Source organism: Hyperolius riggenbachi, chromosome 1 (assembly GCF_040937935.1).
Source record: "Hyperolius riggenbachi isolate aHypRig1 chromosome 1, aHypRig1.pri, whole genome shotgun sequence".
NCBI lineage: Eukaryota > Metazoa > Chordata > Amphibia > Anura > Hyperoliidae > Hyperolius > Hyperolius riggenbachi.
Genome location: NC_090646.1, coordinates 314369874 through 314395090, shown reverse-complemented (window position 1 = coordinate 314395090; position 25217 = coordinate 314369874). Strand labels below are relative to the sequence as shown.

At 45.0% G+C, this 25217-nt stretch overlaps 1 protein-coding gene across 1 annotated transcript in view; it reads right to left on the bottom strand.

Annotated features, from left to right (window-relative positions):
* Positions 1-25217, bottom strand: part of LOC137509446 (scaffold attachment factor B2-like) — a 996257-nt gene that overhangs the window by 554416 nt on the left and 416624 nt on the right. Inside the window, exon 5 of the mRNA XM_068233833.1 lies at positions 1364-1455. Within this exon, the coding sequence (XP_068089934.1) occupies positions 1364-1455 (92 nt within the window). The remainder of the gene's footprint in view (positions 1-1363; positions 1456-25217) is intronic.

Below are 25217 nucleotides of genomic sequence, written 5' to 3'. Positions count from 1 at the left end.
GAGGATTACCATTTTAGTCTTGTCCATATTAAAGATAACCTAAAGTCAAAAAAAAATGAGATTAACTCACCTGGGGCTTCCCTCAGCCCCCTGCAGACGATCGGTGCCTTCGCAGCCCCGCTCCGATGGCCCAGGACCCGCCGGCGAACACTTCCGGTTTGGCCGTCACCGGCCGACAGGCATGGGAACGCCAGTGATTCTTCGCGTTCCCAGCCTGTATATCGCCACCTATGCTGCTATTGCGGCCAGGAGGCCGCAATAGCAGCATAGGGGGCGATATACAGGCTGGAAACGCGAACAATCACTCACGTTCCCATGCCTGTTGGCCGGTGACGGCGAAACCGGAAGTCGTCGCCGGCGGGTCCAGAAGCATCGGACTGGAGCTGCGAGGGCACCGATCGTCTGCAGGGGGCTGAGGGAAGCCCCAGGTGAGTTAATCTCATTTTTTTTGCTGCCTTTAGGTTCACTTTAAGTTTTAAAAAATGGGAAGACATGAAGGAGGCCATTGCATTGAGACAGTCAGGCACACGAGCTGTTAGTATCCAAGTTAGGTGCTGATAGGTGGATTTGGGTATTATAAACTTATATTTGATATTGGAAGCCAAAGGAACTAATGAATTGACCAAGACCACAAGTGTTGATAGAGAAAAGGAGAGGTCAGAGCCATGGGGAACTCCAAACGTGAAATCTCATAGTGAGATAATAAGCTAAGATTAGAAGAAAGCCAGGAGAGAGGAAAACCCTGAATGCCCATGGATTAGAAGGAGCCAGTGTAGATGAGGCGCTAGTTAGGAAGTGAAAGGGAGAAGAGAAATGGCAGTAGTTAAACAAGAAAGAGGGGTCAAGAGAAGGCTTTTTTTTGCCAAAGTAAAGTACATTTTATGCCAACGCCTCACTGACATTTATATATAAAAGTTTCACTATTCTTATTTTATTTAACATCCATACTACACATACAATTAATTTACTCATAAGTCTGAGAACCAGTGTGACAGCCAAGCAACTGGCATTGCTCAAAAGGAAAACAAATATAGCAGCCTCCATGTCTCTCTCACTATAGGTTCACGTTACAGTACACATTAAGGGCTGGTTCACAATGGAAGAGCTTTTTCTAAGCGCTTGTGATTTTAAAAAGCTCTTGCTAATCCGAGTGTGTTCTCACCTGAGCGATGTGATTTTATAAAAATGCTCCATAGCATTGCATTAGCAAGAGGTTTTCCAATCACTAGCGCTAAAAAAGCTCTTGCAGTTTGAACCAGATTTCAGCTCACCCATATAACAAGCCATTTTGACAAAGATATTCTTCTTTGAGAGCAACTAAAAAATATTAAAGTAAAAAGGTTTCATTTGTTCATATTCTTACCCTTTCCTTTGAATCAGATGATGTTTTCACACTGATTACAGGCTCTCCCTTTGATTTATCCATCACAACAGTCCTTTCAGTTCCTCTGCTTCCTATAACAAAGTATATACATCAAAAGTAAAATGTTTTTATGCAATTTAAGTTACATTCTGACATTGTGAAAATGTTTAAAGCGCACCTGAACTGAGAGGGATATGGTAGTTGCCGTATTTATTTTCTTTTAAACAATACCAGTTGCCTGGCTATCCTGCAGATGATCTACCTCTAAAGGTACATACATCAGGCGCCATGGTGGGCGATCGACTGACAATGCGACCAATCTCGTGCTGAAATTAGTTGCATTAATCGGTGTGTCACATGCAATAAGATGTAGCGCAGACTTGTTCGATCGCGTGCACGGTGGTAACGGCGAGTGACGGACGTGACAAAATCCCCAACACTGTCCCCCCCTAACGTGCAATGCAACCCCCACAGTGCACCAGATCTCTCTCTAATCACATTTGTTTAGAGAGAGATTTGTCTCTTGGTCGAATCTGCCCATCATTGCTAGATGTATGGCTACCTCAATACTTTAAGCCTCAGACCTTGAATAAGCATGCACATCAGATGTTTCTGACTGAAGTCTAAATAGGTCAGCAGCATGCTTGTTTTAGGTGTGTGATCCAGGTACTATTGTAGCCGGAGAGGTCAGAAGTATGCTAGGCAACTGGTATTGTTCAAGTCTGGTTGCACACATGTGCAGTGCAGTGGAAGAGGGCAAATAGAATCACACTCGATCCCTCCCACCCTGGCAATCACTTCTTCAGTCCCCTTCGCTCGGGACATCTCTATAGGTCCATCTACACCAAAACCACCAGGCGTAGGAACACATTCTTCCCTCAAGCGATCACTCTCCTCAACTCAGACCCTCTCCCCAATGCCATCTCCTAATCCCCTTCTGCACCTCGGGGCACTAGAGGACGAACGCGCGCCCATCAGAGCCGGATTAAGACTAAATGGGGCCCTAAGCAAAGTAAGTGATTTTGGCCCCCTCATCATGTCGTAATAGAATCAGAAGATGCAGCTGCACAGCAACATGCCGCACACACCAGGGCAGCCGAGCTACTGGTTGCTATGGGCAACAGCTCGCTTTCCTCTGCGGGTGCACAATGCAGGGAATAGCAGCGGCAAAAAGCAGAGTGAGAGATGAATGGCTGGGACATTTGCACTCAGGGGCTGAGGCACCCCTGTGAAGAGGGCGCCAGATATCACAGCAGCAGCACTTTCCCCCTGCATCTCCAGCCTGGCAATAGCAGAAAGCTCTGGACACCGCCAAACCGGAAGCCGTTCCCCAGACAGAATTACATAACCACGGCCACCCCTACCACCGAACAACTGATTTCCTCCCAAACTAGACAGCCACCATGCAGCCTCCATCCCAGTGAATACGATAGTCCAGCAGAGAAGGCAGCCGCAGCGGGGGAGAATGACAGCACCAGATGATTCACATTCGCCTATTGCGATCCAAGTAATAGAGGTCCCGTCACCCGGAGCCCATCTGTCTCCTCTAGAGTGATGCCGCTCTGTTACTACTACTATTACTACTTCCTACTTCCTGTCTGATCTGAGAATCAGGAAGTTCAGAGCGAGCGGCTGCACTGTAGAAGAGACAAATGGGTTTCAGATGACGGGATCTCTATCACTTGGATCATGGATAGGTGAGTGAGCGTTTGCCATCTACTGCTATCATTATTGCTGCAGGTGTGGTTCTCTGTGGGAAGGGAGGGAGGAGTGGGCAGTGGCAGAGCGCACAGTAGCAGGAGGGGGACCTAGGAGGAGAGCCTGGCTCTGAAGACAATGAGCAGCGCACGGCATCATTTGACAAGACAAGACAAACAACATTTATATCGCGTTTTTCTCCTGGCGAACTCAAAGCGCAAGAGCTACAGCCACTAGGACGCGCCCTATAGGCAGTAGCAGTGTTATAGAGACTTGCCTAAGGTCTCATACTGAATAGGTGCTGGCTTACTGAACAGGCAGAGCCAAGATTCGAACCCTGGTCTCCTGTGTCAGAGGTAGAGCCCTTAATGGGACTCCGAGCAGTGCCTGTGGGTATGCCCTTAAGCATACCCACAGCTAATTAATTACATTCTCACACCTACCAGCATGATGTTTGTAATTATATCCCCCTAGGTTCCTTATATTTTATTGCATTGTGCTGAATCGAGCTGCCGACTTTGGAGAAAAGTCGTCCTATGTAATACAATGTAACTATGGAAAGATGCATATCATTTTGAAGCTCTCTTTATCCTCTTTCCAATGATAGATAAACTGCCACCCTAAGCCTTTTAGTTTTCGCTATTTTCACGATCGAAATTGCTGTGGCCGCGATTTCGATCGCGAAAATAGAGAAAACTAAATGGCATAGGGTGGCGGTTTATATACCAGTGGTTCCCAACCTGGGGGCGATCGCCCCCCGGTGGGCGATTTGGGTTCTAAGGGGGCGATAAATTTGTGGGGGGGCGACAGAGGGGCGATCAGTATGAAAAGGCAGAAAAAATAAACTAACTCTTCTGTAGAGTAGAATCTTAAGTGTCGCAGTGTCACTCATTTTTAAGAAAATTATGGGCAAAAAATATGATCTGTATAAAATATGCAAGTGTGCATGATAGAGTTGCGTAATTCCTCAGGGCTCGTTGGTTACGCGCCGGTAAGGGAATTGGCGTGAAGTAGTTGAGTCACCGGCTATTTTTAGCTGGCAAGGTCACAGCGCTACCCCCTCCACTGGCACCACCTCCTGGCGTACACATCTAGTCTTCGTGTCAATCACAACACTCACCCCAGTTTGTCATACGTCTTCTATGTCTTTAGTAGGCTACGCCAGTGACTACATTGCGATTACATTGTGCGTATCTATTTAGTATTCGTTCGTTAGTTTTGAAGTACGGAAGACCATGTTGGAGATTCAACATAGCTGCAGCTAATGCTGTGTACACACTGGCGACTATGGTCGTTTGAAACAGCTCATTAACGATCGTTCCGCCGACAATCGGGGAAAGAACTTTACCCAACGATCATTAACACGAACAACAAAAGAACGACATCGGGAAGATGGAAATATCCAACCTGACGGATCATATCTACCGACAATCGTTACAAAACTATAGTGTGTACAGACATCGGCCGAGAACGATCGTTACAAGGGCCAATGCGCCTGCGTTGAATTCTGCCCAGCTTCAGTACTTCCTTTGTAGCGCGGCCGTAAAGATTGTTACATTGCTCATTTCAATTAAACTTTGTTTTCAAGTTAACAATCATATATTTGTATCTATTTTAACTCCATGTCAGTGTTTTTTTTTTATTTTATATAAATATGTACGCAACATTTCCTTCTGATCGTTCTTTTCTGCGAGAACTATCGTTAAAATGTGTATGATGATCGCTGCATCCCATCGTTGCATACCAATCTTTCCAATATCGTTCGTCTGGTAACTATCGTTCTTTGCAAACGATAGTTATCGCAAGTGTGTACGAAGCATTAGTCTATTTACGAACTGACTGCAGTTTATATTCAGGACACTAGATGTCACTGATGAGATGTATTTTTCTGCAATGTGTATGGCTTTCTCTCTATGCCCTTTTTTCTGCAGTGTTTCCTGTATGTGCAGTGTTTGCTCTTTTCTGCAGTGTTTCCTGTAAGGGTATACCGTACTAAGAGAAGGGGGGCGACAGGGGTGAATCGTCTCCCCCTAAGGGGCGATACCTCATAAAAGGTTGGGAACCACTGATCTATACTATCCTGATGTGGAAGCTGAAAGGCTACTAGGTAGCAGCAGGTCAGAATGAATTTGTTGGCCCCACACAACAAAGCCTGTCACTGAACGGGAACAACACATGATTTACCTTGTAGTACTTCTGGACGGCCATTACTACACAAACATTGCCGCTGAGAGGAATGACAGTGTATGTCCTGGGAGTGTCAACTAATGACAACCCTTTGCGGCGGTGCGTTAAACAGTACACTACTTACACTACCTGATCCATGTATACACATGCAAGATGTTTCAAAAAAACGTTATGCCGCCAATTTAGTAATGCAACGTGATTTCTGCCCTTTAGGGATTATAACCTTGCTCTGCGTCAAATCTGTAATTTTTCCAGGGGCTTTTGGCGTGTTTCCCATTCCGCCATGCCCCCCCACCCCCCTCCAGATGTTAGACCCCTTGAAACATCTTTCCCATCACTTTTGTGGCCAGAAACGGTGTTTGTAGTTTTTAAAGTTCGCCTGCCCATTGAAGACTATTGCGGTTCACCGAGTTCACCGGTCCACGGACTTTTGCGGAAGTTCGCATCCACGGACCCAAAATCTGAGGTTCGAACCATCTCTAACTATGATCAGGTGGCTTTTATTCCCAACAGGGAAGCCCATGATAACACCATTAGAGCCTTGGATCTGATGCAGTATGCCTGGTCTACCCAGACTACATGTATGCTTTTATCTACAGATGCCGAAAAGGCATTTTACCAGGTGGACTGGTATTGAATCCGGGCAGTGTTGAAAGAAATTATTACAGTGGTATGCGAAAGTTTGGGCAACCTTGTTAACCATCATGATTTTTCCGTATAAATTGTTGGTTGTTACGATAAAAAATGTCAGTTAAATATATCATATAGGAGACGTACACAGTGATATTTGAGACGTGAAATGACGTTTATTGGATTTACAGAAAGTGCGCAATAATTGATTAAATAAAATTAGGCATTTGCATATATTTGGGCACTGTTGTCATTTTATTAATTCCAAAACCTTTAGAACTAATTATTGGAACTCAAATTGGCTTGGTAAGCTCAGTGATTCCTGACCTACTGTATATACACAGGTGAATCCAATTATGAGAAAGAGTATTTAAGGGGGTCGATTGTAAGTTTCCCTCCACTTTTAATTTTCTTTGAAGAGTAGCAACATGAGGGTCTCAAAAAACCGATCAAATGACCTGACGGCAAAGATTGTTGACCATCATGGTTTAGGGGAAGGATAGAGAAAGCTGTCTGTTTCCTTAGGAACATATTCAGGAAATGGAAGACCACAGGCTCAGTTCTAGTTATGGCTCAAAGTGGCAAACCATGAAAAATCTCAGATAGTCAGAAGCGACGAATGGTGAGAACAATCAGAGTCAACCCACAAACCAGCACCAAAGACCTACAACATCATCTTGCTGCAGATGGAGTCACTGTTCATCGTTCAACCATTCGGCGCACTTTACACAAGGAGATGCTGTATGCGAGAGTGATGCAGAGAAAGCCTTTCTCCGCCCACAGCACAAACAGAGCTGCTTGAGATATACTAAAGCACATTTGGACAAGCCAGCTTCATTTTCGAATAAGGTGCTAAGGACTGATGGAACTAAAACTTAGTTATTTGGGCATAGCAAGGGGCGTGATGCATGGAGGAAAAAGAACACAGCATTCCAAGAAAAACACCTGCTACCTACAGTAAAATATGGTGGTGGTTCCATAATGCTGTGGGGCTTTGTAGCCAGTGCTGGGACTGGGAATCTTGTAAAAGTTGAGGGACACATAGATTCCACTCAGTATCAGCAGATTCTGCACACCAATGTCCAGGAATCAGTGACAAAGCTGAAGCTGCGCCGGGGCTGGATCTTTCAACAAGACAACGACCCTAAACACTGCTCAAAACCACTAAGGCATTCATGCAGAGGAATAAGTACAACGTTCTGGAATAGCCATCCCAGTCCCCAGACCTGAATATAATTGAAAATCTGTGGAGTGAGTTAAAGAGAGCTGTCCATGCTGGGAAGCCATCAAACCTGAATGAATTAGAGATGTTTTCAGAGTCCAGACTCTCATTGTAACCTACAGACGCGTTTAGAGGCTGTAATTTCAGCAAAAGGAGGATATACTAAAAATTTATTTCATTCATTTTTTGTGGTGCCCAAATTTATGCATCTGCCTAATGTTGTTTAAACAATTATTGCACACTTTTTGTAAATCCAATAAACAATTTCACTTCTTAAATATCACTGTGTGTCTCCTATATGATATATTTAACTGACATATTTTATCGTAACAACCAACGATTTATACAGGAAAATCATGACGATTAACAAGGTTGCCCAAACTTTTGCATCCCACATGTGAATGGTTGGTGATATTAACTTCCTGTTTGTGGCACATTAGTACATGAGGGGGGAAATGTTTCAAGATGGATGGTGACCGTGGCGGCCATTTTGAAGTCGGCCATTTTAACCACTTGAGGACCGTGGGCTTTACCCCCCCCCCCCCCCCTTAAGGAACAGGCACTTTTTTTCCATTCAGACCACTGCAGCTTTCACGGTTTATTGCTCGCTACCACCTAAATGAATTTTGGCTCCTTTTCTTGTCACTAATAAAGCTTTCTTTTGGTGCTATTTGTTTGCTGCTGCGATTTTTACTTTTTATTATATTCATCAAAAAAGACATGAATTTTGGCAAAAAAATGATTTTTTTTAACTTTCTGTGCTGACATTTTTCAAATAAAGTAAAATTTCTGTATATGTGCAGCGCGAAAACTGTGGACAAACATGTTTTTGATTAAAAAAAACCCATTCAGCCTATATTTATTGGTTTGGGTAAAAGTTATAGCGTTTACAAACTATGGTGCAAAAAGTGAATTTTCCCATTTTCCAGCATCTCTGCCTTTCTGACCACCTGACATGTTTCATGAGGGGCTAGAATTCCAGGATAGTATAAATACCCCCCAAATGACCCCATTTTGGAAAGAAGACATCCCAAAGTATTCACTGAGAGGCATAGTGAGTTCATAGAAGATATTATTTTTTGTCACAAGTAAGCGGAAAATGACACTTTGTGACAAAAAAAAAAGTTTCCATTTCTTCTAACTTGCGACAAAAAAAAATGAAATCTGCCACGGACTCACTATGCTCCTCTCTGAATACCTTGAAGTGTCTACTTTCCAAAATGGGGTCATTTGTGGGGTGTGTTTACTGTCCTGACATTTTGGGGCGTGCTAATTTGTAAGCACCCCTGTAAAGCCTAAAGGTGCTCATTGGACTTTGGGCCCCTTAGCGCAGTTAGGCTGCAAAAAAGTGCCAATGTGGTATTGCCGTACTCAGGAGAAGTAGTATAATGTGTTTTGGGGTGTATTTTTACACATACCCATGCTGGATGGGAGAAATATCTCTGTCAATGACAATTGTTTGATTTTTTTACACACAATTGTGCATTTACAGAGAGATTTCTCCCACCCAGCATGGGTATGTGTAAAAATACATCCCAAAACATATTATACTACTTTTCCTGAGTACGGCGGTACCACATGTGTGACACTTTTTTGCAGCCTAGGTGCGCTAAGGGGCCCAACGTCCTATTCACAGGTAATTTTGAGGCATTTGGTTTCTAGACTACTCCTCACGGTTTAGGGCCCCTAAAATGCCAGGGCTGTATAGGAACCCCACAAGTGACCCCATTTTAGAAAGAAGACACTCCAAGGTATTCCGTTAGGTGTATGGCGAGTTCATAGAAGATTTTATTTTTTGTCACAAGTTAGTGAAAAATGACACTTTGTGAAAAAAAAACACAATAAAAATCAATTTCCGCTAACTCTTGACAAAAAATAAAATCTTCTATGAACGTGTCATACACCTAACAGAATTCCTTGGGGTGTCTTTTTTTCTAAAATGGGGTCACTTGTGGGGTTCCTATACCGCCCTGGCATTTTAGGGGCCCAAAACTGTGAGTAGTCTGGAAACCAAATGTCTCAAAATGACTGTTCAGGGGTATAAGCATCTGCAAATTTTGATGACAGGTGGTCTATGAGGGGGCGAATTTTGTGGAACCGGTCATAAGCAGGGTGGCCTCTTAGATGACAGGTTGTATTGGGCCTGATCTGATGGATAGGAGTGCTAGGGGGGTGACAGGAGGTGATTGATGGGTGTCTCAGGGGGTGGTTAGAGGGGAAAATAGATGCAATCAATGCACTGGGGAGGTGATCGGAAGGTGGTCTGAGGGGGATGTGAGGGTTTGGCCGAGTGATCAGGAGCCCACACGGGGCAAATTAGGGCCTGATCTGATGGGTAGGTGTGCTAGGGGGTGACAGGAGGTGATTGATGGGTGTCTCAAGGTGTTATTAGAGGGGGGAATAGATGCAAGCAATGCACTGGCGAGGTGATCAGGGCTGGGGTCTGAGGGCGTTGGCGGGTGATTGAGTGCCCTAGGGGCAGATAGGGGTCTAATCTGATAGGTAGCAGTGACTTGATTGATGGGTAATTAGTGGGTGTTTAGGGTAGAGAACAGATGTAAACACTGCACTTGGGAGGTGATCGGACGTCGGATCTGCGGGCGATCTATTGGTGTGGGTGGGTGATCAGATTGCCCGCAAGGGGCAGGTTAGGGGCTGATTGATGGGTGGCAGTGACAGGGGGTGATTGATGGGTGATTGACAGGTGATTGACAGGTGATCAGTGGGTTATTACAGGGAAGAACAGATGTAAATATTGCACTGGCGAATTGATAAGGGGGGGGGGGGTCTGAGGGCAATCTGAGCGTGTAGGCGGGTGATTGGGTGCCCGCAAGGGGCAGATTAGGGTCTGATCTGATGGGTAACAGTGACAGGTGGTGATAGGGGGTGATTGATGGGTGATTGGTAATTAGTGGGTGTTCAGGGTAGAGAACAGATGTAAACACTGCACTTGGGAGGTGATCTACTGCATGACAACCTAGAGGAACTCGGTGTTCACCCCTCCCTCCGCTGCTGGATCACGGACTTCCTTACGGACAGGTCTCAAGTAGTTAAGCTGGGCGACATCTTGTCCAGACCAAGGATTACCAACACGGGAGCCCCTCAGGGATGTGTCCTGTCACCTTTCCTGTTCTCGCTCTACACCAACAACTGTACCTCTAAGGACAACTCTGTCAAGGTCATCAAATTTGCTGACGATACCACCATTGTTGGCCTCATAAGAAAGGGTAACGAGCAGGCCTACCGAGACGAGGTGGAGAGAATCTGCCACTGGTGCAGAGAAAACAAGCTAGTGCTCAATACCACCAAGACTGTGGAGATGGTCATTGACTTCAGAAGGCAGAGTACGACCCCGCACCCAATTCTCATTGATGGTGCTGAAGTTGAAGTCGTTTCCAGTGTCCGACTCCTGGGCACAACCATATCTGATGACCTGAGCTGGAAGATGAACACCATCACAACCCAAAAGAAGGCCCAGCAGAGACTCTTCTTCCTGCGCCAACTAAAGAAGTTTGATATGGCCCAGGAACTCCTTAAATCCTTCTACTCCGACACCATAGAGTCTGTCCTCTGCACCTCGATACTTGTATGGTACGCTGGCGCCACCGCCGGCGACAGATACAAAATTCAGAGGGTCATCAGATCAGCGGAGAAAATAATTGGGAAACCCCTCCCCCCCCTGGAGCTCATCCACAACTCTAGGTTGTGCTCTAGAGCAGCAAAGATTTCCAATGACCCATCACACCCAGGTCATCGCTTCTTCCAACGGCTCCCATCGGGTCGGAGGCTCCGGGCCCTCCCCACCAAAACATCAAGGCACAGAGACACTTTTTTCCCCACAGCGGTGAAACTCTTGAACTCCCTATAAATCCCATGGTGCTCCCCTCACGCTTGCATTTAGCCATGGCACGAGAGGGTTATTGTGCTGGGATTTTTCTCAGCACATGTTTTTGCTTCTTGCTGTGATACTGCCTCACGGCTCCTTGCATTGTATATTTCTGCTGTAACTTAATGTTTGTACACTGTTTGTGTTGTTATGTTATGTCTCTGCTGTAACTTTGTCCTGTGATGCTAAAACCAATTCCGGGCATGACCCAGTCATGCTTGGCGAAATAAACGATTCTGATTCTGATGTCGGATCTGCGGGCGATCTATTGGTGTGGGTGGGTGATCAGATTGCCCGCAAGGGGCAGGTTAGGGGCTGATTGATGGGTGGCAGTGACAGGGGGTGATTGATGGGTGGCAGTGACAGGGGGTGATTGATGGGTGATTGACAGGTGATTGACAGGTGATCAGTGGGTTATTACAGGGAAGAACAGATGTAAATATTGCACTGGCGAATTGATAAGGGGGGGGGGGGTCTGAGGGCAATCTGAGCGTGTAGGCGGGTGATTGGGTACCCGCAAGGTGCAGATTAGGGTCTGATCTGATGGGTAAGAGTGACAGGTGGTGATAGGGGGTGATTGATGGGTGATTGATGGGTGATTGACAGGTGATTGAGAGATGATTGACAGGTGATCAGGGGGATATATGCATACAGTACACAGGGGGGGGGTGTCTGGGGGGGGGGGGTCTGGGGAGAATCTGAGGGGTGGGAGGTGATCAGGAGGGATTGATGGGTGATTAGGGGGGTGATTGGGTGCAAACAGTGGTCTGGGGGTGGGCAGGGGGGGGGGGGGTCTGAGAGGTGCTGTGGGCGATCAGGGGGCAGGGGGGGGGGGGAAATCAGTGTGCTTGGGTGCAGACTAGGGTGGCTGCAGCCTGCCCTGGTGGTCCCTCGGACACTGGGACCACCAGGGCAGGAGGCAGCCTGTATAATACACTTTGTATACATTACAAAGTGTATTATACACTTTGTATGCGGCGATCCGGGTGCTAGTAACCCGCCGGCGCTTCCAAACGGCCGGCGGGTTACAGCGCAAGGTGGGCGGAGCCAGTCCCCGGCGGCCGATCGCATCACGAATGACGCAATCGCGCCGCCCATGCCTCTACAAGGACCGCCGCCTTTGGGAATGAGCTGGTCCTTGCGGGCTCCACTTTCCGGCCGCCTCTGTGCATTAGGCGGTCGGGAAGTGGTTAAATCCAACTTTTGTTTTTTCAATAGGAAGAGGGTTATGTGACATCAAACGTATTGGGAATTTCACAAGAAAAACAATGGTGTGCTTGGTTTTAACGCAACTTTATTATTTCATGAGTTATTTACAAGTATCTGACCAGTTATAAAATGTGTTCAATGTTCTGCCGATTGTGTTGGATTGTCAATGCAACCCTCTTCTCCCACTCTTCACACACTAATAGCAACACCGCAGGAGAAATGCTAGCACAGGCTTCCAGTATCCATAGTTTCAGGTGCTGAACATCAGATAAAAGTCTAAGGGGGTCAGATTGGGAGACTTTGGGGGCCATTCAACTGGCCCACGATGAATAATCCACTTTCCAGGAAACTGTTCATCTAGGAATGCTTGGACCTGACACCCATAATGTGGTGGTGCACCATCTTGCTGGAAAAACTCAGGGAACGTGCCAGCATCAGTGCACAAAAAGGGAAACACATCATCATGTAGCAATTTTGCATATCCAGTGGCCTTGAGGTTTCCATTGATGAAGAATGGCCCCACTATCTTTGTACCCCATATACCACACCGTTATCTGAAGGCAATGGTCTATGCTGTGAACATACGAGATGTGCAGCACCTGAAACTACGGATACTTGAAGCCTGAGCAAGCATTTCTCTTGCAGTGTTGCTATCAGTGTGTGAAGAGTGGGAGAAGAGGGTTGCATTGACAATCCAACACAGTGGGCAGCACATTGAACACATTTTATAAGTGGTCATAAACTTGTAAATAACTCATGAAAGAATAAAGTTGTTAAAACCAAGTACACCATTGTTATTCTTGTGAAATCCCCAATAAGTTTGATGTCACATGACCCTCTTCCTATTGAAAAAACAAAAGTTGGATTCAAAATAGCCGCCATGGTCACCACCCATCTTGAAAAGTCTTCCCCCTCACAAATACTAATGTGCCACAAACAGGAAGTTAATATCACCAACCATTCCCATTTTATTAAGGTGTATCCATATAAATGGCCCACCCTGTATGTATATATATATATATATATCTCATGTTACAGTTTACTACAAGTTTTTATTACATAGTGAATTATCTGCACTCCAGTCTAGGATTCTCACAGTTTCTCAGCATGTGACAAGTAGCTCCCTCCCCCCTCAGCCTCACAAAGCACACAGAGCCTGCAGGAGGCATGCATAACTTGTATTCATTACAATAGTTCCTCCCTGGGTCAACAAAGCTTGACAAAGAAAAGATGATTAGCTATATTACAGAGACAGTGCAACTAGAAAAGGCTGCAGTAATGCAGACCACATTAGAACAGGTATAGAAACTTATAGGATAGAAGAAATAAGGCTGACTATTTTGTTACAGAGTCTCTTTAACCTATCCTTATACTGATGCCCTTTAACAAACAAGCACAGAGAACTTTTAATAATTATATATGGAACAATAGGCCTCCAAGGTGTTGGACACTATAGAAAATAGATGTACCAACTATGGAGAATACTAAACTCAATTAAAGAGAACCCGAGGTGGGATTTACTTATGCTAGTGGGGTACAGAGGCTGGTTGTGCACACTAACACCAGCCTCTGTTGCCCCATGGTGTGCCCTCAAGACCCCCCCTGCGCGCCGCTATACCTCCCGCAGTGCTGGCGACACGCAGCGTGTCGCCAGCACAATGTTTACCTCTGCCTGTCTGTTAGCGCCGCTCCCCCACCTCCTCCGTATCGTCGCTACCCGCCCGCGTCACTTCCCTCCAATCAGCGGGAGGAAAGGGACGCAGGCGGGTAGCGCCGATATGGAGGAAGCGGGGGAGCAGCGCTGACTGACGCCGCATAGGTAAACATTGTGCTGGCGACACGCTGCGTGTCGCCAGCAGCACTGCGGGGGGTATTGCGGCGCGCAGGGGGGTCTTGGAGGCACACCATGGGGCAACAGAGGCTGGTGTTAGTGTGCACAACCAGCCTCTGTGCCCCACTAGCATAAGTAAATCCCACCTCGGGTTCTCTTTAAGCGTCAGTTCTTCTTGAGTGGGTCAGATGGGCTGTATAGCCACTGTCACACCACCAATATGTATTTGTAGTATCACAGATATCTCCATTGAAATAATAGAGTCTAAAGATCCTTTTGTATAAAAATGTATTATTGTAGTTATATATGTTACGGCCAGAACCCGAAGTTTGGCCACTTTTAGTTCTGGCCGGCCACTTCGGGTTCTGGCCGGCCAATGTGCGAAGTGGCCGCTGCGCTGCGGCCAATGTGAGGAATGGAATGATTCATGTAACATGAATGTATCTTCTGGCCGCAGCGCAGCGGCCAAATGTATCGCAACCTAGTTAATTTAATGACATTAAGCCGGCGGCAATGAAACAGATGAAGCCGCCGGCTTTTGCTCTGCCTCTCTCTCCTCCCCCCGCCTCTCTCTCCTTCTCTTACTATTGGCAGCCGGTGGGGACACGCGTGTCCCCTCCGGAGTCATTCGTCGCGGCAGGCTTCCCTGCCGTTCTTGCAGAGCGGGTGCTGGCAGAAGCAATGTCTGCAGCCTCCCCGCTCTGCTTTCCCTGGCGCGACGAACGACTCTTGGGGACACGCGTGTCCCCGCCGGCTGCCCATAAGAAAAGGAGAGAGAGAGGCGGGAGGGAGGAGAGATAGGCGGAGCAAAAGCCGGCGGCTTCATCTGTTTCATTGCCGCCGGCTTAATGTCATTAAATGAACTAGGTTGCGATACATTTGGCCGCTGCGCTGCGGCCAGAAGATACATTCATTTTACATGAATCATTCCATTCCTCACATTGGCCACAGCGCAGCGGCCACTAAACACATTGGCCGGCCAGAACCCGAAGTGGCCGGCCAGAACTAGAAGTGGCCAAACTTCGGGTTCTGGCCGTAACATATACAAAGAATATACAAAACTACATAGTACAGTGTTATAAGAAATACTGAAGTAACATACAGTGGCTTGCAAAAGGATTCGGCCCCCTTGAAATTTACCACATTTTGTCACATTACTGCCACAAACATGAATCTTATTGGAATTCCACATGAAAGACCAGTACAAAGTGGTGTAAACCTGAGAAGTGGAACAAAAATGATACATGATTCCAAACATTTTTTACAAATCAATAACTGCAAAGTGGGGCATGCATAATTATTCAGCCCCCTTTTTTTAGTAAGCTGAAGTGGATAGAGGTCAAAGAAGGTGGTAGGGGAGAGAGATGATGTGAGGAGGTGGAGATTCGGGGGGGGGGGGCTTCCGCACTCCACGTACGCCTGGCGTGATGTGCAATGATTGATGATTGATGCCGAGGGAAGAAGGGAGCTGGGCTGTGTCAGTCTCTGAAGAGGTGGGGGCAGAGCCAAGCAGACGAGCTGTGAGCTGTACTGCGAGCCTGTGAACCGTGCTGAATGCTGAGTCAGCTGGGTCCGATGAGGCTGGAGACGTTGTGAGCTGCTGTGAACCGAGCTGAGCCTGGAGTCGGGAGCCTGGAGCTGGGGACAGGTTTTTTTTTTGTTGCTGTTGGTGGTGATTTACACCAACAGTATCGATTATCTGTCTTATCTATCCTGTATCTAACCTTGTATCTAAACTCTTGTAGCTATACTTTTGATCTGCTGAATCGTTGAACTACATAACCTCTAAAAAACTTAAAAGGACTTTAAAAAAAAAAAAAAAAACCTCTGAACTTCTGCTAGATCCCTGCTAAGCCTCTGGTCGGTGTGCCATTTCTCCTTCGAGCTGTTATCTAACTCCCATGTAACTATGTAACTCCCGGGGGGCGTGGCCGGCTATGAGCGAGTGAGGACGCATCTCACCCTGCTCCTCTGACCCAGCGACTATCCTGCAAAATCCTGGCTTTCCCTGGCGACATCGGCGCACAGACACTGCACCAGCAGGCAGAGGACACTGAGGGCTCTTACCCGACACCAGCCATGACAAAATCCGGCCCCGAGAGAGCCAGCGAGGCGGCAGAGAAGCTGGCCAAATATGCACATGTTGCAGGGCAAGATGGCGCCGCTTCATCCCAGGCTGATCCATCTGCAGAAAATAACAGCGCTCCTGCACCAGTCTCCGAGCCAGACGCTGAGCAGACACCCATAAGCACACGCTCCAGAGGAGGGCAAACAGTAAGTAAAGACGCTGCCTCTAAACAGCAGAGGTCAAAAACCAAGCCACCCAAAGGCAGACAAACACAGGCAGCCAGTGTAGAGGAATCAGACGTGGAGGAGGGGGAGCCCACAAGGTCAGAACTCTTAGAGGCCATAAAAGCTATGCAAACTACAGTCACCATGAGACTGGACACTTTACAATCAGACCTATCTCTGGTAAAAGCTGATCTGAGGAACTTACGTTAAAGGGCAGCAGAATCTGATAGGAGGATTAGTGACTTAGAGGACACTATTAAACCACTACAAACAGCACAAGCTAATACCCAGAAGATTACTGATCAGCACACCCTGAAAATAGATGATCTGGAGAATAGATCGCGCAGATCCAACCTTCGCTTTATCGGATTTCCAGAGAAATCAGAGGGTACCTCCCCTGAAAATTTTCTTGAAAAATGGCTGCAGAAAACAATCCCTAACATAGAGCTGTCGCATACCTTCTCCATTGAACGGGCGCACAGAGTTCCTGGCGGCCCCCCTAAACCTGGGGCGGCACCCAGACCTATGGTGGCGAAATTTTTAAACTATAGAGACAAACTTGAAATCCTGCGGAAAGCTAGACTAGCCCCAGATATGGAATATAATGGATTTACTGTTTCCATCTATCAAGATTTTTCCTCTGAGGTTCAAAGGTTGCGCGCCACTTACATGGCGGTGAAAGCAGGCCTTAGAGCCAAACAAATCTTATACTCCATGATGTTTCCTGCAAAACTTCGGGTCCAACATCAAAACGAAACACTTTTCTTTGAGACCCCAGCTGAGGCGGTCCCATGGATGGAAAGTCAGGGAATACCTATCCCCACTTTGGCTTCCAAAAAGAAAAAATGAACAGTGTACTTACGATGAAAATTCTATATCAGGTGCATTATGCGCAACCTTCAGCATCATTGTATCACCCAGGTGTACCCGGGGACTCCTCGAAGTAACTTGACATTATATTGCCATCAGGCAAGCACATATCTCCCCTTTTTCTCCGCAGCGTAAACTGAAATACATTGAAAGGAGACACTTAGTATGTGAATACTATGCTGTGTGAACCCTCCGTCTATTGTAAAGTACTCTGCGGTTTAATTTTTATTTGAGCAGTTATTTTTCATGATTGAGATGTGTCCTAAAAGATATTGGTAAATCTCCGTATAATTTCCTCCATACAGGACTACTCTCAATCTACAGCTATTTTTCAGATGCAGATGTATATATGAGGTAGCACTGCCCTCCTGTGGTCATTGTCTCTGTACTGCCATGTTTTACATATTTCAAGGGCTGTGCATGGGCATAGGAATGTTTGCTGTCCCTGTATGGTAATTTGCAGGGTGTGTTCACGCCCTCAGGCATTTATTTTTCTCTATCGCAGGGCCAAATACGCAGTCATAATTAGTCCTGTATGTTACTAAATAGCGCTGGTTAACCCACGGGAACTAAACTTTATGCTTCTTTTAGCTGGGCCGGAAACATAGCGGTCAATTTCTTTCACCCCCACTTTTTAATACAGTTAAGGGTTTCAAGCTCTCTGTAAGTTAGACAGAGGGCGGGGCGGGACAGGGGCTGGGCGGGTTATAATTTGTTTCTGTGTACGTGTAGTTATGTTTTGTTTCTATGTATGTCAATCCGGAGACATACCCATTGAGAGATACTTAGATGGCCTTACTGTTAGGATGAATAGAGGAGAAATGAGCAGATTCTGCTGGTTTATTTTCACTCCCATGAGAAATGGTGGTAATTAAACTTCTTTCCTGGAATGTTCGAGGAATGAACAATGCAATAAAAAGAAATCTGGTGTTTAATCATATACGTAAATTTTCCCCACAAATTGTATGCTTGCAAGAAACCCATCTAATAGGAGCAAAAGGGGTAGCGCTTAAGAAACCATGGATAGCAAACTATTATCTGGCTCATTACTCCTCATTCGCTAGGGGCACCGCAATCTTAATTACCAAAAACTTCCCTGGGAAAATTACAGATGTCAGAGTAGATAATAAAGGGAACTCTGTTATAATTAAAGGACAGGTTGATGGTCGACCACTGGTGATTGCATCGGTATATGTCCCTCCCCCCTTCAGTATAGCCATACTTACAGACCTGATGGGAAAACTCCACCCACTTTTAGACGGTCCACTACTAATAATGGGAGACTTTAACGCGGTCTTGGACCCTGAACTAGATAGACTCAGAGGAGGCGGCAGACCGGGCTCTGCCCTTACGGGTTGGAAGGAAATGTACAATTTACATGATATATGGAGATGGAAATATCCAAAAATTAAAACATATTCCTGTTTCTCCGACTGAGGCAGGGAACACACTTGTCTTTCAGTTTTCTGTGCGCGTTTTCCTGCATACTTTTTCTGCACACCAAGTGTGTTTCTATGCAGGAAAACGCGCGCGTTTTTTCACATCAGCTGATGTAATTGATAGAGAAAACTGACAAAATGTGCAGAATCAGGATGCAGAATGTCAGTTTTTTTTTCTGCACTCGAACAACATATTAAGTGTGGACTAGCCCATTGATTAACATGAGTTCTCAGTTTTTCTGTGCAGAAAACGCGCACGAAAACAGTCAAGTGTGTTCCCTGCCTCACATAAAACCATGTCCAGAATTGACTTGTGCTTTGGCTCTACTGATGCTCTCCCATTGGTCGACTCCATCAAATATTTAGCGCATGGCATCTCTGACCACTCCCTACTTACATGTGAGCTACGCTTTCCTGATACTAGGTCATCTACACTCTGGCGTATGAACCCCTGTTGGCTGGAAGATGAGACAGTTCTCAAAGAATGTCAGAAGCATATGGCAGAATACTGGCTGATTAACGAGGGCACTGCGGGGCGACACATATGCTGGGACGCGAGTAAAGCAGTCCTTAGAGGATCCTTCCGCGCATCACTATCTATCATAAGGCAAAACGAAAAAGCCTCATAAATCTACCGCGAGAAGGAAACTAATGAGGCGCAAACACGTTTAATCACAGATCCCACTGATAATAACTACATTGGTTGGCAGCTGGCACGTAGGAAATTAGAACTAAGATTGCTAGATCAAACTAAACGCAGAGATCTCATACAATCACAACGGGTTTTTGAATTTGGGAACAAATGCAGCAAACTGCTCACATATTTATTAAAATCCCATGCAGACTCTACAACTATTTCCCACATTACGACGCACTCTGGCGGTGAATGTTATACATCTAACGAAATTGCAAACGCATTTTCGGATTTTTACACAGACCTATACAAAACGAAGCTAGATGCCACAGAGGATGACATAGGTTTATTTCTGAAGGACCTGGGTCTTCCAACCCTATCTTCTGAAGCAGTCGAGGAATTAGACGCCCCGATTACCCCACAAGAGATAGCTGCAGCCATTTCCTCTTTTAAACAAAACAAGGCACCGGGCCCTGATGGAATCCCGATCGAGTGGTACAAAAAAAACAAATCCCTAGTCGTACCACACCTAGTCACCCTATTTGCCCATATTTTTGACACTAAATCCCTTCCAGATACAATGTACGAGGCCCTGATTACCCTTATTTTAAAACCTAACAAAGACCCCACTTCATGTGACTCCTACAGGCCAATATCCCTTATTAATACCGACATTAAAATCCTAACTAAAATACTAGCTACTCGATTAAACAAACATATAACTTCCATAATTCATCCAGATCAAACGGGTTTTATACCTGGCCGCTCAACCAGGCTAAATATCAGGCGATTGCATTCCAATTTACAATTTCCACATAAAAATTCTGGAGCAAGAATAATCCTATCTTTAGATGCCAATAAGGCCTTCGATTCTATCGAATGGCCTTATGTAATGGCAATTCTTAAACAATTCGGCTTTGGAGAAGCTTTCCAGCGCTGGTTCCAGATACTTTATGATAAACCTACAGCAAAAATAAGAATTAATTCCATAATTTCCCCCATAGTCTCCATCTTTAGAGGAACCAGACAGGGATGCCCCCTATCACCACTTCTGTTTGCACTGGCGATCGAGCCTTTGGCCCAAGCAATTCGTAGTAACCCAGATATACAGGGACTAAAAGTTAACAACATAGAAGAACGTATATCTCTTTATGCAGACGACATGCTGATATACTTGGCGGACCCAGGCCCCTCCTTGGAATCGGTACTTGCAATATATGACACATTCGGCAAAATTTCAGGCCTCTCTATAAACTGGTCTAAATCGGTTCTTTTTCCATTAGACGTGTTTGACTTACAAATAATTACCACTAAATCACAGTTGATAGTGACAGAAAGTTTTAAATATTTGGGAGTCCAGATTACTCGCCCCGCGGTGCCCTTCATCAACACTAACCTTATTCCAGTTCTCGACCAAGTAGAAATCAAACTTAAAAAATGGACCTCTCTTCCATTAAATGTATGTGGTCGGATCTGCATTATAAAAATGATAATCGCTCCAAAACTACTATATGTTTTGCAGATGGCCCCGACATGGATACCACAAGTAATCTTTAAACGCATTGATTCTATAATAGTATCCTTTATCTGGTCAGGATCATCTCCCCGAATTGCCCTATCAACGTTGCAATTGCCGACCTCTCATGGAGGCTTAGCGGTCCCTAACTTCCTCAAATATCTTGCAGCGCAGATGGTTCCTATTCAGAGTTGGTTGAGCGGAGATCGGTCAGACTCCAGTTTAGCAATAGAGGCAGACATAGCTGGTTCCTACGAAGCACTATGCGGGGCAATCTATAGATTTGGGGTACCAGGGGGAAGTGAAGGGACAGCCATCATTCAGAATTCCATAAAGATATACAAAAAATCTCGTAAATTACTTGGTGAACCCACCAAATACATATCCCAAAGCTCTCCATTGTGGGGCAACCCCAATCTCCCTGAATTGCACTCGGTTCCAGACCTGGCCTTTTGGTACAAGTACAATATTACCTACATCTCACAAGTGTTTGTAGATGGCTCTTTTAAAGATTTCAATACATTAAGAAGCGAATATGGCCTCCCACGGCATGCGCTTTTCAGATACTTTCAGCTTCGGCATGCTGTCGGGGCACAGCTGGGTCTATCCGGAGTCTCCCTAGCTCCCTCAAACCTTGAATTAAGATTACTAAATAAAGAAAGAACTAAGCAGGTATCCAATCTATATAATTTTCTAATGATACAAACTAACACATCTAAAATTCAGCAATCCAGAGGTAAATGGCTTGCAATTGACCCTGATATATCACAAAAGGACTGGTCCGAGCTAGAGGAATTCTTCCCTAGAGTGACAATTGCCTCTAACGATAGACTCATCCATGTCAAATGGTTCCACCAGGCATACATCTCTCCCCTCAGATTAGCCAAAATGTCCCCCTTGCATGATGGCTGTTGCTTTAAATGTAAGTACCCCAATGCCAACTTTATTCATTGTGTGTGGGAGTGTCCTTTAGTGAACAGGTACTGGAAGTCTGTGTTCCATTTCCTTAGAGATACTATACAACTTCCAGTAGCTTTAGAATTCAAGATATGTGTGTTGGGAATGGTGGGTGAGATCCCGATCTCTAGACACCAATTACTACTATTACGAATTCTGTTACATTATGCCAAAAAAGCGTTGTTGCTGAGATGGAAATTACCCACCCTTCCCTCTCTCCTGGATTGGATCAGGCTGGTCAATGCAGCACTACCGCTATATAAGTTGACATATCAAGCACGTAACCAGCCTAAGAAATTTGATAAGGTATGGCATAAGTGGGTAGACACCTCAGAAACTACAATTCCTCATCTTGATATAACCATGACCATTCAGGATTTTCAACGTGCTTAATAACTGGGAATTTTTTAATAACACCGGAGCAGTGGCTGGATAGTGTAATGGTTAAGGGCTCTGCCTCTGACACAGGAGACCTGGGTTCAAATCTAGGCTCTGCCTGTTCAGTAAGCCAGCACCTATTTCAGTAAGGAGTTTCTTGGGCAAGTCTCCTTAACACTGCTACTGCCTACTGAGTGCGCTCTAGTGGCTGCCTCGCAAGCGCTTTGAGTCCGACAGGAGAAAGGCGCTATACAAATACTGCCATTATTATTATTATAACTCTCATACTCCTAGCTATACCCAACATCTCATCTACATATGCTGGCAAGTATGGCCACTCGGACAATATCCGTTTTTTTATCTCAGATCTCTCTGGGACTGTATTAACAAATGTTGATATATATGCAATAATGTCCAACCGGATTGTACTGTTGTTGTTTTTGTTAATGTCATATATGCTGTGTATGACAAAATTTCAATAAAAAATCTCGTTTAAAAAAAAAAAAAACTATGTAACTCCCATGTAACTATATCTGACTTTCTAAAGTGTGTAGTGGGAACAGGGAGAGGGGGATTGAGGGGGTGGAAAGGAGGGGAGAGGAGTTGCTTGATAGATCTGGCAGACATTGTTTCAGATAGGGGGGTTGTGCGGTAATATCGACATTTCTGCAATATTAGTACTTCTGCACTTTTTTTTTTCCTTCCCCTCAGCTAGCAGTGGCGCGATTATTTCAACTTATATGTCTTTTCCCTGGTACCCCAGGCTCTATCTGGATATTGTAGGGGAGACTATTTATGTGGTAATTATTGGAGCCTGGTTGCTTCGGACTAGGCTTTGACTGGCTTCGTGAATCTGATCTTTAGTGTTGTGACTTCGTTTTTGAGGTCTTTGTTGGGCCTTGCTTGGCTGTGCTTGGTCAATTTTTGGTGATATTACTATTGCCACAACTAACTGATTTTTGTTTTGTTCTATGTAGGTGTTAAGATACATCATATAGAGTAATTCTATTTTATAGGTGCACCAGGACAGTATAACCATGGCGGGCTCCACTAGACATAAAAACGGGAATTTATCGGAGTTTAGTTTTCATTCTGAAGAAACCAAAACAGGGGGAAATAAGGTTAAAGAACCGAAGGATAGGCAGCTGGGCTCCCAACGAGAGGTTGTGCTAAATCAACCAGATATGACAGCCAGCCTAATGACTCCAGGAGAAATCAATAAACATATTTGTCGCTTATCGCAGCTTTGTGAATCCCCCAGACTGACTATTCTGCCTGAAACAGGTGGGGTTAACCCAGCGAAAAGCTCACCCATTATTCCCAACATAGAAATTAGATCACCTCAAATCAATCCTGAAGAAGAGAACTATATTCTCTCAGTGAAGAAAAGTATGGAAGCCTCCATGAGTAACATGTTTGCAGATTTTGCTACAAATCTTCAGAGTTCTTTAAATGCAACAATCAAAGATTCGATCAAAGATACAATCACAACAGAACTCAAACCAATCAAGGATGCAATGCTAGATCTTACTAAGCGGATTGAGTCTGTGGAAAAAGACTCGCAGAAGTTGGGTAAATGGGTATTAGAGACAGATGGTGTGTTGCAAGCAGAAAAGGGACAGTTGGGAGAAATGTGGGCGAAGATAGATGATCTTGAGAATAGGAGTAGACGTAATAACATAAAAATTAGAGGAATTCCCTCACAGGTCCCAAGAGAAGAACTAGAAAATTGGGTTCAAGATATTTTTAAGCAAATAGTTAAGGAGGAAACTGCATCCCCAATTGAGATTGAGCGTATTCATAGGGTGGGTAAACCAAGAAATTTGTCACAGGGTCTGAGTACTGATGTGCTCTGTCGTGTGCAGAATTGTAAAAAAAAAAAGAAGATATTATGAGGAATCATAGAAAGGAGGGTCCTGTCAAAATTAAAGACTGTCAAATTGAGCTATTTCAGGACCTCTTCCAACGCACAATCTCCAGACGTAGGCTTCTTAAGCCACTGACCGACAAGATTCGAGAGAAGGGGTGGAAGTATAAATGGGGATTCCCCCTCGCATTAATAATTTTTGTGGAGGGGAAAGTCTTGACCTTGAGAGATGGGGAACCCGTCCAATCACTTACAGAACGCCTCGGTTTGCCCCCTGTTCGCATTAAGGGTTGGGCAGTTGAAATGCCGCCTCCCTTCAATGCTTCAGAGTTGGAGATTATTAGATGGCATAACTGATGACATTTGGGGATAGTTTATTTAGTGGCCAGGTTTGTGTGGTTTGGTTTTACAGGTGTTGGCTCTCCCTCATTAAATAAATAGAAACAGCAATGGGCAGTACGGGGCTTTGAGGAAGTCCCCTTATTCTTTCTTACGGTTAGGAAGATGTACCGAAGAAGGAGTAGTTGTCTTAGTGACACTGGCAGCGTTCCTGGTAGTTTTGCCGGGTCACTGCCCTGGTTTTTAATGAGTCTGATGTTAAATAAAGATGTCCGCAACTTTTTAGTTTTTCTAAGTGGGTCAGATATTTTCTGTTTTTTCTATTTTTCTTTTGATTTTTTTCCTTTTTTTTTTTCTCTGTTCTTTTTGGATGGTCGGATATAGTAGCCGGTCCCCTTGATGTCGCCCGATGTTTGTTACAAAACAAGGGTTATGGTTAGGCAGTCATAATGACAATAATTAGAGTGGAATCAATTAATGCTAAATGAGCCAATTCGGGGTGTAAAAGGGGGAGAATTGTGGATGATTTTAAAAGAAATAAAATTGATGTGGGTTTCATTCAGGAGACCCATTTCAAGACAGGACATATCCTCCGATTGGGCAACAAAGATTACCTGGTATGGTTTATTGGCTCTAGTTTGCCCAAAAAAGCAGGAGGGGTGGCTATCGTATTCCGGAAGAACCTTAAGTTTAATTTAGAGAAACAATACTTGGACGAAAAGGCTAGAATCTTGATCTTAGTCGCTCAATTAAACAACGTTACAACTACTCTAGCCAATATTTATGTTCCAAATAAAGGTCAATTGCCATTTCTCAGACATTTTTTTTCAATCTTAGATTCAATGGCTAAGGGAAGGGTGATTCTGGGAGGAGATTTTAATCTTACGTTGGACCCTTTA